At 33.5% G+C, this 16,019-nt stretch overlaps 1 protein-coding gene across 1 annotated transcript in view; it reads left to right on the top strand.

Annotated features, from left to right (window-relative positions):
• The window catches only part of hh (hedgehog signaling protein), a 172,224-nt gene that overhangs the window by 15,732 nt on the left and 140,473 nt on the right, over positions 1-16,019 (top strand). Inside the window, exon 2 of the mRNA XM_074182967.1 lies at positions 11,334-11,897. Coding sequence (XP_074039068.1) covers positions 11,619-11,897 — 279 coding nt within the window. The 5' untranslated portion in view covers positions 11,334-11,618. The remainder of the gene's footprint in view (positions 1-11,333; positions 11,898-16,019) is intronic.

Below are 16,019 nucleotides of genomic sequence, written 5' to 3'. Positions count from 1 at the left end.
ACAAAATACTGTGGTATTACAAAAAAAGGGTAGTGTCCTTCCAGTGGAATGCTCCGGATCCACGTCAAACGTAATTTCTTTGCCAAAACTGGCCATTTGGGTATGCAGCCAACAGTACTACGGACTGAATGCAAATTGCCTATTGCTTATTAGTGGTAGCACAAAATAAAATATTGAATGCAAAACAACGATGGCGCAATGGCAACAATTATATCACCACAAATAATTCCCGTAAATACGAACGACGTGCTAAGAAAAGAGAGTGGTTTCGTTACATCTTTCAACCTTTCCCATAGGTAAAAGTCCATAGCCGTTAGGTCCGGTGACCTGGCCGGCCAACGGTTGGGTCCTTGATTGGCTATCCAATTATTACCAAAATCGGCAGCCAAAAAATTGGTGATAATTGCAGTTTTGTGGGGCGATGCCCCATCTTGTCGAAAATATATTTTTCTGAGCTCCATCAGTGGCAATTCATTAACAAGGGGTTCATTATTTTGCCTTGCAATTTCTAAATACCTCTGAGATGTGAGAGTGCTATTATAAATGAAGACCGATAATTCTACACCTGAGGATACCCGCCCACATACTAAATCCAATTCTTCCTCGACTTCTCTGCTCCGTAATAGAATGAGGATTTTGTTGTGCCCAAGTATAAGAATTGAAGCGCTTGAAAATGCCATGTCTGCTCACATAAGATTCGTCTGTTCAAACACAATTTAATGAAAAATTACGCACTTGGTTACAACTTTCCAGGAACAACTGGAAAAAAACCATGCGGCGTTCAAAATCTCCTGGTCTGAGTTCTGACCTTGTGTTTGAATTTGTGTTTTTTCAAAATTCTCCTAACGTTAGTTCTTGGTAGGCCCGTTGATATTTTCAAATTTTGGGTTGACGTTTTGAGATTCCCTATTTGATTCATATAATTTTGGCCTTCTCTTTTCAAATTAATCACCATCAATTAGGTAGTGTCGCTATCAGGCGAAAATATCTCTAAATGGTTGTCTTATCTCTGGATACATCTCGTGATGCAAATTGTCCGCCGCTTCTGATTTTTCCCTGGTTTGTATAAAACAGACTATCATATCCCACATATAGTCAGTGAGGATATTTGAAGACTGGCTATAAATCAAATCATCTAAAGGAAGAATTTGTTCGGGCAATCTGTAGGTTAATGGAATGACACCTACCAGAAAACAACTACTCCCCTGGCTAATATGACGAAGACTGGCCTGAACAAATAGTTTCTTTAGATGATTTGCATCACATCCCATTTATTATAATTCTCATACTTCATTGCGAATGTATTTGAAAATTGAACAAAACCCACTAATTGAAGAGCGTCTTTACTGCTTAAATCAAAATAATTTGACAGTTACTAGTGAAGATTTGTATTCTGTTTTATCGCCGCCTCTTCCAGAACCTGCTTGATCAAAGTGTGCGTTTCAAAGTCTACATGAAAAAACCTAAAAGCTCTGTATTTCAAAGATGACTCTATAGTAGGGGAGCCCACGATGCGAAATGGGAATTTACTCAAGCGTCATAGAGACATATTAGGTTGCAATAGATGATAAGAAGGAAAAAATGTTATATAATATATACCTTTTCATCGGTGGGGGAAGCGGCTATAGATTTTTAAATATGTAAAAAATTACTGTTGCTTGGACATACTCGAGCGCGTAAGATATTGACAGCATCAATGTCCTACGTATTTTTAATAATGTTCGTATGTTAATCTGGTCGTTTGCATGATGCGGGTGGTTGTACGTAAGGGTTTGAAGTGAAAAGAAATAAAATTATTCGAGCGCGTCAGATTTTCTGAGAGGGTGTCAAGTGCACCAAAAAAAAGCTCTCATTCAATAATCTGACGATTTTGATCTGACGCAAACTTACAGCCATTATTATAAGATGCAAAAAAATTCGCCACTTTGAAAAACTCAAGCGCGTCAGATTGAAATATATATGGTTCATCTTTATGTTCTGTACGTGCTGTCTCATAATCTGACGATTATCTAGAGGGATTCGTCTAATCTGACAAAAAAAACAGTTTTTCAATTTTTTCAAATCATTGAACTTGATCAATTGAAAAGCTCAGGAAATAGCAAGCAAATAAATCAGTGTATGTTTCTTAAATAGAATACTTGTATTTATAAGAAAATAATTAAGAAAATACTCAAAAAATTAAATTTTTTGTAATCAATTGATTAATTAATCATCATTTTCATCTTCATCACGAACGAGTCTCTGTGATCAGCTGTGATGGCGTCATGGTAACAGAATTCAGAGTGGGGACGGAGTGAGAGAGTAATAGATAGAGAAAAAGTGAAAGAAGAATAGAAACGCGGAGAGGGAAATACAGGTGTCACACAGCTGCACACATTAAACTTTGTCGACGAATTTTTGTTATTTCGGGTTGCGGAAATCGCCAGATTATATATTTTTCGTTATCCTTGAATTATTTCCTTCAAAATAAAAAAAAAATAAGTACGCTCCAGAATGTTGAAATGACATTATTTTTTTACAACTTTGCTGCCGTCTCCTTTCTTTACGTCACTCTCAAATTTTCAGATTACTAAAATATACACTTTTAGCATGTAATTAACTCACCCTACCTCAATCTGACGCGTTCCAGAATTTCTGATGATCATTTTTTTTACTATTCTGATCCTTTATCCTTCACGGGCGGCCTTATATATAAGGCTTATATTTGGTGGAGGTACTTAACCGTGTATAAGGTATCCCCCTGTATATTAATCTGCCGCGCTTTAGTAAATCCTGAAATCCCTGCTTGGGCTATTGATATCTCATTTGAAAAAATGAGTTTCTTACATCGTGGAATTCTACGTAAAAAAGTGCTTAGGAAATGTTTCCATAGAAACAAAAAATTTTTGAAAACAGTTTCATCAACTTTTCGAAAATGTACATTTTCAAAAAACCTGCTGTAACTCAGAAACGATTATAGATATTGGTACGTGGTTGTCACCATTAAGTTTGTCATAAATTCAGGCCCTCAAATACAGCCATCAGTTTTCATCTATCTAGTTTCAAAACAAGACTTTTCCTTTAAAAATGTTCATATTGGTCCACTCTATACACTCCATCCAATAATAATAAAATCATACACGGCAGTTGGAAGTCAAGTCCTAAATCGATAATTTTTTTCAATCAAAATTCATTATTCTGAACGAAAATAATTTTTTGTGGAGGAAAATCAGTTTTTCATCGACCTTTTTTAGGAATTTTTTTCTTTCACAATCTGAAAAATTTGAAAATTGTAATGCAGAACTTCATACAGGTGTAGGAGGGGCAAACTTTTCAGTTTGCCCTGATAAGTTACTGCGTAAATTCAAATAATTTTTCATTATGTTGTGGAAATATTAATTTGAAGGCTAGACAAACTGAAACACCCCGTAGTTTCACATATCTCCTAGGCAGAGGTCAATAAACGATTCCAATAAGAGGAGTAAAACAAAACTCCAAACGCTTTTGATATTTCACGCCAAATTCCATATTTCAAAACAAATAAACGAGGATATTCCAGTCTGACTGTTAAAATAAATTGTTCATTGCATCACTCGTTACTCCTTCTGTGTTTACTTTTACTTTCAGAACGAGTTATTTAGCATCAGAAAGTTATGATTGGGCTTGCGGTAAAAATAGGAGATTACATTATTTTTCGGTAAATATTTCTTTTATATATGAAATATTATCAACACCTCTACGGGTCATATTGAGCAGTATCGCCAATGAATGGTACGATCAAATTGAATGAGTCCTATCGAGTAGTCCAGATTCTGAAATCTAAAAGGACAAACGCTTAATTTGAACTACATGAAATTATTTGAATAACTGGAGGGGCTAAAAAAACTCTTCTCAAAATTGCATTTCTCAACCTGTGGACTTCTTCTGGAGTATAATTAAAATTATTATGTGTGATTGATGACTTGTTTACTTTATGGTAATTCATGATCACTTAAATGAAATGAATAAAAATACTTTTGTCTAAATACCACTGGATTTTTTTCATTTTACGACCGGTCGTATAAATAAGAAGATCAAGACCAAGAAGAGCATGCTAAGTTCTATTAAATGCCGACATTTGGCCCATTGTTTTCTTCGGCAACCAAGGCATAGTGCCTCAATATATCTTGCCATATGATCGTACGGTCGACAAGAGTCTGCGAGAAGCAATACAAAGTAAACGTCTGATATTGTGAAAAAACAATTCATGTCTTTTGCATCACGACAATGCATTTGCTCATTGGTCCAAAAACAATATCGTAATCATGCCCCAGCCACCGTATTCACCAGATTTGCCCCCCTGCGACTTTTTCCTCTTCCCAAAATTGAAGATACCCATGCAAAGACAGCAGAACTACTTCGAGAAATGGAAAAAACGCTGACACAAGTGTATTATATCTAAGGTAGTCTACTTCTAAGGGGACAGAGTAGAAATTGAGAACAGACAGCGTAAATTATAAAATGGTGGATATTCAAAATTTTGTTTATCAGTAAATTGTTGATTTTGCCTTATAAAAATCTAAGATTTCATAGACACTCACATTTCGGAACCCAAAATCTGAATCTCAGAATCGAAAACTATATTTTGTTATTTTCTCTTTCAAATTCCTCCAATTTTTGTGCGACGTGGATATCAACATCGGTTCAGATTGCCTTCGAGGTGAAGGTTCATTGCTGAGCCATCTCTTTTGGTGATGAATCGTCTGTTTCATTGCTGAGCCGTGTTTTTCGTTGCTGAACAGTCTGTTTCGTTGCTGAACAGTCTGTTTCGTTGCTTAGTGGTGCCTTTAATTGCTCCACTGGGAGACTTTTTTGTAGATTAGTCGGTATTTTTGTTTTTTGGGTTCATTATCTCCCATAATCTGAAAAATGAACAAAACACAATCAAAAGACAATCTGTTGAGTTTTAATGAAATATAGAGTGAAAAGCTGTTGACTTAACTTTGTTTGTGTTTGTTTGTGAAAGGTTATGAACCCAAAAAACGTTTCATACTGCTTTTTTAACGATCTGTTGGAGAAGATGAAAAATCCAATATTTTGATTTTACACTTGTTTTTTCCAGTTCCATCTGGTTGCCCTAGTATCAGCTGTCAATGTACAACTTCTCAGAAAACAAAAAGTTTGATGTATTGTTAATTATCTCATGGAAAAAATAACACCGGCCGGCGCTGGTGTTCGCCGATCGACTGCGACTTAACAAAGGTCACGCTCAGCCTCACTGGTGTTTACCATCGAAATTTCTGGAACCCCCCGTTATTTCGAGAATTGTTCCACAAACTTCCAAAGATACATTAGATCATTAGTTCGACGTTCAGTTACAGTTTTTGTGTTGTATTATCATTGCAGAAGTGAAATAAAGTTGAGTTCAGTTGTACAGTGTGGTCCATTTTTGTTGAACCTACGGAAAAAACGTAACAGTACTCAAAGTGACAGTCATAAAATAGAATTTAATTATAAGAAACTCCAGATATTAGGGTTCTTCAAGAAGGAAAATGTGACAGAATCTGGCATCACCATCAGTCAAACCCCCTGTAAATTAGAAACCAAAAAATACGATATCTGATATTGGTTCAAGGCAAACATCTCAGCAAAAAAAAACTCAAGGTAACGTTACTATGTACAAACAATAAACACAACCGAGAAAGGATTCTAGGTGTATGGAGCTTAGTTTGCCGCAACCTACGCCTTTGAAGGAAACTGAAATGGTTTAGACTGAAGGATCTCCAGGATCATGATCATGGAATACAATTTTTTTCAAAATTCACCGGACTATAAAATTGTGCAACCCCGAATACAATTCATTTGAGAAAGAATTCTAGGTGCTTGAAGGTCAGTTTTCCGCAACCTACGCCTTCAAAGGAAACTGAAATGCCTAAGATTGAAGGATCACAAGGATCATGATCATGAAATACTAATTTCTTTCAAATTTACCGGACTGTAAAATTGTGTACTTCTGGATATAGGTATACGTATTTATGACAAACCACGCACTGAATTATTTTCAACTGAAACTTTTAAAAATAATAATTTATCAGTGGTTTACTAGAAAATTCTTTACGTAAGTAAATCTGTTAAAACTACGCGTACCGAAAGTTATTGTTTTTGAGAACAGCTGAAGGTTATAATAATATGTTTGTTTGAAATTCGTAGAATTCCAGTAATTCGGTGCTTGTTTTGCAGAGTAAATTTCTGAAATGCAAAAGAAAAAAGGAACCTTTTTTGGTTTGTATATTTCAGATTATTTTGTTGAAAAAATGGTAATAAAAATTTTAATGGAGAATTAATTACTGCATCCACTTGAAAATCGTTATCAGAGAAAAATATTCACTCAATAAATTTTTGTTGCCAACCAGAACCTTTCCTTTCTATATATCTATAAAATGCTCAATCATAATTCCATTTTTTTTAAATCTATGGAAAAAAGTCACGATATCTCTAATTTCTTCTCAGAGGAGACTTTCACATTTTGTTTCGTTCTTTACAATAATGAAATATTTTTACAAAGCCGAATTTTATGTTAAGCATATCTACAGAGATGTTGTAAACTAGAGTCCAAACACATCGCATTCATGATTCAACACCAGATGGCGCTTTTTCGCCATAAGTCATAAGTCTCATCAGTGTTGCTAGGCTCGATTGTCCTTCCAGTTGAAGCCTAAGTAAATGAGGTCGATGGCAACTTCCCTTACGAAGAGGCCATTTATGAGTTCGACAGAAAACTCACCTTTCAAATATCGAAGATAAAAGAGGGAGCCTCGTTGATCTTTGATACTCGAGGATTTTCTGTCTATCTTATAGATGGCGTAAGGGGAGATATCATCGTTCTTATTTATCTGTTGAGATATTTTGAATTGTTAAAAAAATTCCACAAACGCAAGTGTGAAAAATTAAACAGAAATCACCTTACAAAACATTGATTAATTGAATTATCAATCTGAATAAACTAGGGTAATTTTTCAAATAAAATTTAATATTTGTTTATTCAGAATAAAATGGAAGATATGCCACGTTGAATCACTTCGATAATTTCCTCATCGGTAGAACTTTTGCCAATCAGGAAGAGTCAAAAAACGGCCATCGTCGACTTCATCGAATCCCGAACACTTAACTTTCATGCTGACGGAATTAATCGACTTGTGTTATGTTGTCAAGTGCACTGATCCAACTGGTGCTTATTATTATTGAATTGAATAAGTATTCACTGAATTGTTAACGATTGAAGTAGACTCATCAAAATCAGTTATTTGTCACCTCAACTAACATTACCTCACTTTGAATATCTTTTGACCTTCAGCGCTTCATTTGTTGTCACTAATTATCACCCACAATCTATGGTATATTGATATTAAAACTGCAAAGTCATTTAGACCGGACGATCATGAATGATTCAATCAATTTACACTTATGTAATTGTTCAATTACTCTTTTAAGTGTGTTAGAAAATTCAGAATCATGATTTGCAAAATTTTTCAACTCACTAATATCTGCATCAACAGTAATCAGTAATAGTATTAGTAATTAGTACCATAGTAATAGAACGATTAAACATTTGTTTTTCGATGAAATTATATTGTTACGTTTGTACGTTTTTTGTAAACAAGTTGCGCTTTATTAATCAAGGCTTTTACCCAATTCCATAAAGATAAAATTCATAACACTATATATTAATAGTATTGTTTTTTATAGATCACTTTTGCTTTCGTTTTCCACATCTGGCGCATTCACCATTTCATGTAGGCTTGTGCGAAACTTCTGTGGAACAATGTTTTCGTTAACGTCAAGGCCGCAATTGCCCAATTCACAAAAATGGTGAATCATTAGATAAAAAACAACTCAGTCTTTCCTGTAAATGTATCATAGTCACCTTCAACTTAAAAACATATACAGTGTGATCCCTAAAGTATGCACCCTTTGGGAAACTTATTTATTAAGGGTTTTTCGACAAAATGTTACTTTTGACAAAAGTTTGTGCATCCCCCAAAACTAAACATGCACCAACAAAATATAGTAAAACACACCTAATATACGAGGAGCCTTCAAATATTTGATTTTGAGACAGGAGTAAAATACTTATATCTTGAAAAATCTCAGAAAATGCTATTTGAGAAAATTGTTCAGCATTGAAAAATACATCTAGATTTGAAGTCATGGCTATCTAAGCGAAGCGACTACGAAACAAATTTTTGCTAAAACGATGAATAGACAACATCCTGTATACGACGGTTTATTTTAAAAGCCTGCAATATTACAAATTACACAACTATGGTGTTAACCACGGTTAATTTTTTTGAAGAGTAAAATAATTTTCAAAGTTTCTGGTGCAGTTATTTTTATTTTTTGTTAACGCCGAAAATTACTCAAAATTATACAGTATTGTAACAATAACTTAATATTGAATAATACCAAATCACAAAAAATTAAAATAAAATAGGTATTTTGGAACAAACTTATTGATTATCTGGAGATTATTTTGGAGAATTTTGGAAAATTAATGAGTTTGTTCCTAAATACCTATTTTATTTTGTGATTTGATAATATTGAATATTAGGTTCGGGTTACAATACAGTATAATTTTGAGTAATTTTCGGTGTTAACAAAAAATAAAAATAACTCTGCACCAAAAACTAAGAAAACTATTTTACTCTTCAAAAAAATTGACCATGTGTAACATTATAGTTGCGTGATTCGTAATATTACATGCTTTTAAAATAAACCGTCGTATACAGGATGTTGTCTACTCATCGTTTTAGCAAATTTTTTTTCGTAGTCCTCATTTAAAAAAAAAGGTAAAAAAAATAAAATTCCGGTTGGATGGCCATTACTTCAAATCTAGATGTACTTTTTAATGCTGAACAACGTTTTAAAACAACATTTTCTGAGATTTTTCAAGATAAGAGTTCATTACTTTTGTCTCGAAATCAAATATTTGAAGGCTCCTCGTATATTACGTGTATTTTACTATATTTTGTTGGTGCATGTTTAGTTGTAGGTGATGCACAAACTTTTATCAGGAGAAACATTTTGTCGAAAAACCCTTAATAAATAAGTTTCTCAAATGGTGCATACTTTGGGAATGACACTGTATTTTGGTTGGTTTCCGGGTTTTGCCGTGGTTTTCTTTGGTTAGAATCTCCAAACGTTTCATCTGCAATTGCGGCAGTCATCTTCAGTAGCGTAGTCGAAGTATTCTTCTTGACGTATCAAGAGTTTCAGTTGATCAAGAGTTTCAGTTGAAGTAGCCTCAGCATAATTCCAATTCTGGAGTGAAAAATCGTCGTCTATCGCTGACCTCAAAATTCTAAAGATCCTAAAATCGAACCTTGGGACAGTTCTGTTTAAATATTCAACGTAACTGAACTGGTCTGTATAAACTAATATAACCTAGTCACTAGTATTAACTATAAATTAATTCGAACATCAGCGTTATTCCTCTAGTTCTAGTTGAAAAAATAGAGGTAGTTTATTAGTTGCGCTAGACATTCGAAACAAAACACTAGCTCGCGAGCAGAAGCAGTGTTTTTCACTCACGAAATTGCATTACTTTACTGGGTTTCTCAGCAGAAAGCTACCATTTGTAGAGTACAGAAAATATTGCCGACTCATGTTCCATCTGAAATTTCAGAAATTGTAACGGCCCTAAAACCGAACCTTGGGGTATTCCTATTATGAATCTAACGTTGGCGATTTGTAACTGGTGATTAGGAACTGATTTCGATTTGAAATCTTTAACCAAATCAAACGATTATTGTTGATAACATAATGGTTGAGTTTCTGTAGCAGTACCATTTAGTGATCTACAAAGTCAAATGTGTCAATCACATTCTCACAAACGTAAACAAATTATTTGTTTCTGAATATTAGTTGATTCGAATTTCGAACAAAACAAAAATAGATTTTTTTCATTTCTAATACATTTTTCAAAAAAACTTTATCAAATGAACATACAGAATGAAAAACAAAAACTGACAATTTTCATATCTGAGGCCGCGGTTCAGTTTTATTGAAAATGAAGGATGAAGGCGATATTATTGCTTCGAATAATAACAATAAAGTGATAATAACTTTCAATATAATCATGAATGGAAGTATGAAATATTCAGCGGCGGCTCGTCAGAGGAGGCAAGGGAGACTTAGCCTCCCCATAAAATTTGAGGCTATTCATCGCAATAAATTGAGAGATATTGACAAATAATTATGATTATTTTTTTCTAAAAATGCTTGGGTATCATTACTTTACCGTTAATTTTTAATATAAATACCTAATATGCCAGAAAAAACACTATCACTCACTACGTAGTACGTACCACACTGTATCCTGCATCAACAAACCTCAAACGCACCGTCCACGAACGAATAACGAAGAAATCATCAACCCGAAATAATAAATGTCATACGTTGATACGTTGCAAGGGAGCCAAGCCTCCGACCGCTTTGAAAAACACAATCCCGCGAGACCGATACAGCCAGCGACATACGTCCTGATTTCTAATTTTAGTTGCAGAAATTATAGCGTTAGAGGAGGCTAGCCTCCAGTTGGTCTTCGTTAGTGTATGACTACGTTTGTTTTTGATTTAATTATTCGGACGGGATGCCGTGACGGACCGGGACTGAAAAATATTTCGATAAATCGTTTTAGTGTTTCTTGATAATATTTGTTATTTGTGTATAAAACAGGCAGTATTGTATTATAGCAGTGCTTTTTGGTAATATTTTTAATGTGTTTTTGAAGTGTTTCTTTCAATTTCAAGATGTTTTCAGGTTTTCATTTTTCCATTTATTATGGATAAGTTGGACGAAATTGAAAAATCTGACGATATAGTCGATTAGTTGCTGACAAATAATTTTAAGTCTTTATCTTATGATAATAAATTTTACATTATTAAAACTCTGGGAAGGCCTCGACCAATTTTGTGTGTATATAGTCTTTATGACTTTAGCTTCCCCTGTTCTCCAATGCCCAAGCCGTCACTGGAAATATTCAAGTATATTTGACAGATTTATGAAGAGATAAATGCTCAGACGCAGTTTTATATTCGCTCCCGATCAAGATAACTTTGGTTATTAATACATTGTTTAGCTTCGTACAAATTGCGAGATGCGATTTCTAATAGTGTAAACATTTACCTAGTCATTAGTACTAACATCATAAATAAGCACAATTCAAAGAATCAGCGTTATTCGAGGTGGCGTCCTCGGTCATTCGGGAACAAAAGACTAGTCCTCCGATCTTCGAGCTTTCTTCACTCCCGAAATCGCATCACTTCAGTGGGTTTCTCAAAGCCATCAAGCGGCCTTATCATAATTCCAATTTGTAGAGTGAAGAAATCGTCGTCGACCCATGGCCCACCTGTAGTTTCGGTCAAAGTCGAGTGATAGTTGTTGATTTGCGAGATGCAGGTTCATCTGCCTCCACAGGTGGACTCCTCCCCCCGGCCAATGGGCTCTGGCCGAGCAGAAGATGGCCTGGGACCCACCAGAGTGGGGTTTTAGACGTCGGAGGTCCAGCTATGACAAGTGCAAATACCTAGCGCAAGGTAAATGATGCAAGTACTGGAAGTGATCGAGTGCGGCAAGTGAGGTATGCGTACCGCGTACAGAACATGAGGTGGTGCGTCTTTGCAACCCTTCTGGTGGCCCTCGGCGACGCCTGTGGCCCTGGACGCGGCGCGGGCAGACGACGGGCGTCGAGGAAACTCACCCCGTTGGTGTTTAAGCAGCACGTCCCGAACGTTCCAGAAAACACCCTTACCGCGAGCGGGCTCACAGAGGGCAGGATCGACAGGAACGACAGCAGGTTCCAGGACCTCGTTTTGAACTACAACGAGGATATCATCTTCAAGGATGAGGAAGGGACCGGCGCCGACAGGCTCATGACACAGGTAGGTGGTGTTCTTTGTTTCGAGCGAGGGTCTGGTTTTTGATGGCCAAGACAAGGCCGTTTTTTTTTACTTTTTTTTCACTTTTATTTTCGGGTTGCGGTTTATGCGGCGTGTGAAAAATAGTGTTATGACTCGTTTGTGAGCGGTTGTGGTGGATTTGTATTTTGTCTGGAGGGGGTATGAAGGTGAAAAACATCATACAGAGTGTCTCGTCAAAAAATATGTGATTTTTTTGGACGTTTTGCCTACCTAAATTTTTCGCAATAAAAACAACTAATTGATAATTTACAAAAACTGCTAGAAATAAATTCAAAATCCAGAAATATACTCTGATGTAAACTGAATCAAACTTTCTTCAATTCAAAAAAAATAGTTTCTTATCTTTAGAATTTGATTTAAATTTTATATTTTGAAATTTCATCATGTCACTTGAATCAATTTATGGTTTCTTTGAAGTGATAAGTTTCGAAAAAAAAATTGTTCAGAGAAAAAAATTCAGTTTCACTGAACTGCAAAGCTATCTGAATCCTTTGTTCGCAAGGAAATCAGAATTTCAGATATGAAAGTTCCTATAAAGCACATGCAAATTAATAACTAATTTTGAAAATTTTGAAATTACATTCTAAAACTGAACATTTTATTATAATGAATCAACAAAAAAATGTTTTTTTGCAGTTTGCATCTTAACAATTATTTTTCATAAATTTCAATCAACAGTAAATTGTAAATTAATAGGGAGAATGAAAATATTTACTATACATATACATGTATTTATTATCCTGGATAATAAATACATCAAAAATGATTTTACTTTCGTTATGAATTCAGACCAGGTCTTCATTTGTCTCAGTGGAAACTGATGCACGAAGAATTCATTCAAACCACTAACATAAATAGAATTTTTTTTCTTAGCTTTGGAAATACATATTTTTTCTTACTTCAGTTTTCAGTGTAGAAACAATACATTCAGATTAATTTGTGAATAAAATATTCGCTATCAAGCTTCACATAAATCTTTTTATATTATGTTTTTCGTCTTTGGGGTTGGAATTTATTTTAATTATTTTATTTTATTCCATAATTGGAAAGTTTCAGTTGATAGTGAATATAGGAAAATATTCCACTGATTTAGTATGGAGAGTTCTTTTGAGGTGTCGAATGTGAAACTAAACAATTATAAACAAAATAAAATTTAGGAAATATATTTCTGTTAACTATTTGAATATCTTAGTGTATAAGTTTGTTCTGGATCCTATTTATGGATATTCAACAAAAATTGAGGTTTCAAATTATGAAGAAATTGAGGACAGAATTTTCAAAATATTAATTTTTTGAAAATTTTCGGGGTTACATACAGTAACCACCTCTCAGAATAATTTTTATATCAAATGGAATGATATGCTTTGAATTACCATGTAATATCACAAATACTTTATCGGCATACCAGAATGCTTAGAGACTGTTCGAAAATTTTCTATATATGTCAGCTAAAAATTTTCTATAAGAATAACGACTGGTAGTTATCCAAGTACATATTATTTAATATCGGTGAATGAGAAATCAAGAACTTTTAAAATATTATTTATTTCAAGCAGTTGGACTAATATACCAAAGATAAATTTTGATGATTGAGTACGATTTGATTATGTAAATTCAAATGATTATAATGGATAATGATGGTTAGTTTTTTATCTCTGGAAGAACACTATATTTCAATCACTTTTTCATAGATGTAAACAAACAAATATATTGATGACTGGCAAAATCTAGTTTCTATATATGCATATAATTCGTTGCATATCATTGAACTCATATGTATGACAGTGTTTATATAATATATCAAAGTATTCTGAAACCGGTTTCTTCTTTGGAAAATGACGCAATGAAAGAAAACTCATTATGTTCGGACTTGAATATTGAATTTAGATTTTATCGCTGAAAATTATCATTTGAAGAACTAGGTATATTTTTCAAAAATAAAGTATTTGACACTATTTGAAAAAAAATTATTAATTGCTTGAATCACTAGGAATGCTTTCTAAATATTTTGATGGAAGAAAAAGGAATAAAAAAAGTATTGCTCGTTTGCACGTTTGCAACAATGATTTGGATTATGAAAGGCTTCATGGAAGCTGGATATCTTATGATTTTTTTTCATATTCCATACTGTAGAGCTGAAAAATTGTGAAATCGTAAAATTAGTTCATATAAAGATAATTGATAGATATATTATGTTGGCAGATTTGCAAATTTGAAAAATCTTTCGACAAACATAATAATACTTACTGAAGATAAAATACATATGTGTATGGTACAGTTGAAAAAATAAACAAAAATCTTTGCATAACATGTGGAAATGAGTATACATTTAAAACGCGTTGCCAAAACGTAACGAAAAAACAGACTCCTCAAACCTCTGAAATATTGTTGAAAAACTTTATTCGCAAGAATTATCTCTAAGCCTTTTTTAAATTGAGATAAGTTGTTAGTATTTCTCAGGGCTCGTGGTAATTTGTTATACATTTTTATTCCCATAATTCATTTCAATCAATTTATATCATATTACTCATTTCGTCTATTTTTTTACTAACCTCATCAATTATAATAATTCCCTATACAGAGGAATACTTGCTGTTTTATCTAATATATTATGAATCACTATTTAAACAGAAATATGCAACAATTGTGGCACATATATTATGTCGCCACTTAACAAAGTGGAAAAGGGAGCTATGGGGGTTAAGAGGGGAACTCCTGATGTCGTTTAACTGTATTCCTTTCTGAGGAACTTCAAATATAGGTCAGTGTGGGAAGTTTTCACTGGGAAATCCTGTGAATAATTCATGAGAGAGGTTATTTTTGTACTTTTCATCCTTGATAGTGTTCGCTGAAAAATTTTATATATTCTCTTACGTAATATGACAAAATGTATTCATATCGATATAGCCTACTTTAATCGTTATGAACATACACATAAAAACGACATTGTTATTGTGCATTCATTGTCATTGAATACTTTGACGACGACTTTATGAGTCAAGCGGGAAAATTTATACTTCACGTACAGTTATTTTTCCTGAGGCATTTTCATTTCAAGTGGATTGTTTTCCCCAGGTTTTCATTATACCTGTTTGTTTACAAGATTATCTTAATCTATCTTAATGGTTTGCAAAAGCATATTGATCGTAAATTCTGAATTAGATTTACAAATTTACGATATTTATTTACAAAATTTGTTTTTGAAATGATTCATCCACATCATTTTAATTATTTGATTGGGTTATTTCGCAACCATTTCCACTATTTTATTGTTTTATGACCAGAAAGTCTGAAAGAGGCAAGTTGGGTTTCCAATATCCAGCATTTGAGGTATTAGAAGGACAATTCATGTGAATATAGTTTAAAAAACTAAAAAACACGCTTTCAAAGAACATCGAACTGAAAAGTTAAAAATATAAAAAAAAAAGCTTAAAACAATAGCGAACAAAAATACTAGTAGTGAAAAAAGCAACGACGTGCGCTTGATATACAAAAAATATGACACAAAGCGCCCACGCTTTTTCACAATAATACTAGTATTTTTTTTTCGTTATGGTTTTGAGCTTATTTAAAAATACATATTTTCAACTTTTTAGTTCGATGTTCTTTGAAAGCGTGTTCTTTAGTTTTTTTAAACTATATTTATTTTTCATTTTTTAGTTTCGTGTGCTATAAAATCATGATTTTTAATCTTTTCAAACTATATTTATTTCAAGTAAATTTTGGGATCAATCAGCTGTATATTTTACCCAGAATTATTAAATTTGTTTTATATACAATATGAAATTTTTTTCACTGCAATTATTATTAGTTTTCTTTAAATTTTGAAGACAGAAGTAGATTTCGGCATTTGAAACGTGGAGATCGTTATGAGCTGTATAATTTCTCAGCGCTTTTTTGGAAAGATAAAGTTATTGAATATGGCAAGTTACTGGTGAATATAACATTTATCTTGGTGAAAATCTGTGTATTTACTTATCGGGGTGAACTAAAAATGTTGCACTTTATACATTTGTATAAAGTTCTCCATTATAATTTTAATTTTTTTAGAACGTGGAACGTCAGAAAACCCAAAAAGTCCAC

The sequence above is a fragment of the Leptinotarsa decemlineata genome, unplaced genomic scaffold (genome assembly GCF_025532065.1).
Source record: "Leptinotarsa decemlineata unplaced genomic scaffold, Ldec_3_MD MMD2_tig00026330_RagTag_RagTag, whole genome shotgun sequence".
Classification (NCBI taxonomy): Eukaryota; Metazoa; Arthropoda; class Insecta; order Coleoptera; family Chrysomelidae; genus Leptinotarsa; species Leptinotarsa decemlineata.
The sequence above is the reverse complement of the archived record's forward strand: the minus strand, read 5'-3'. Positions and strand labels throughout refer to the sequence as shown.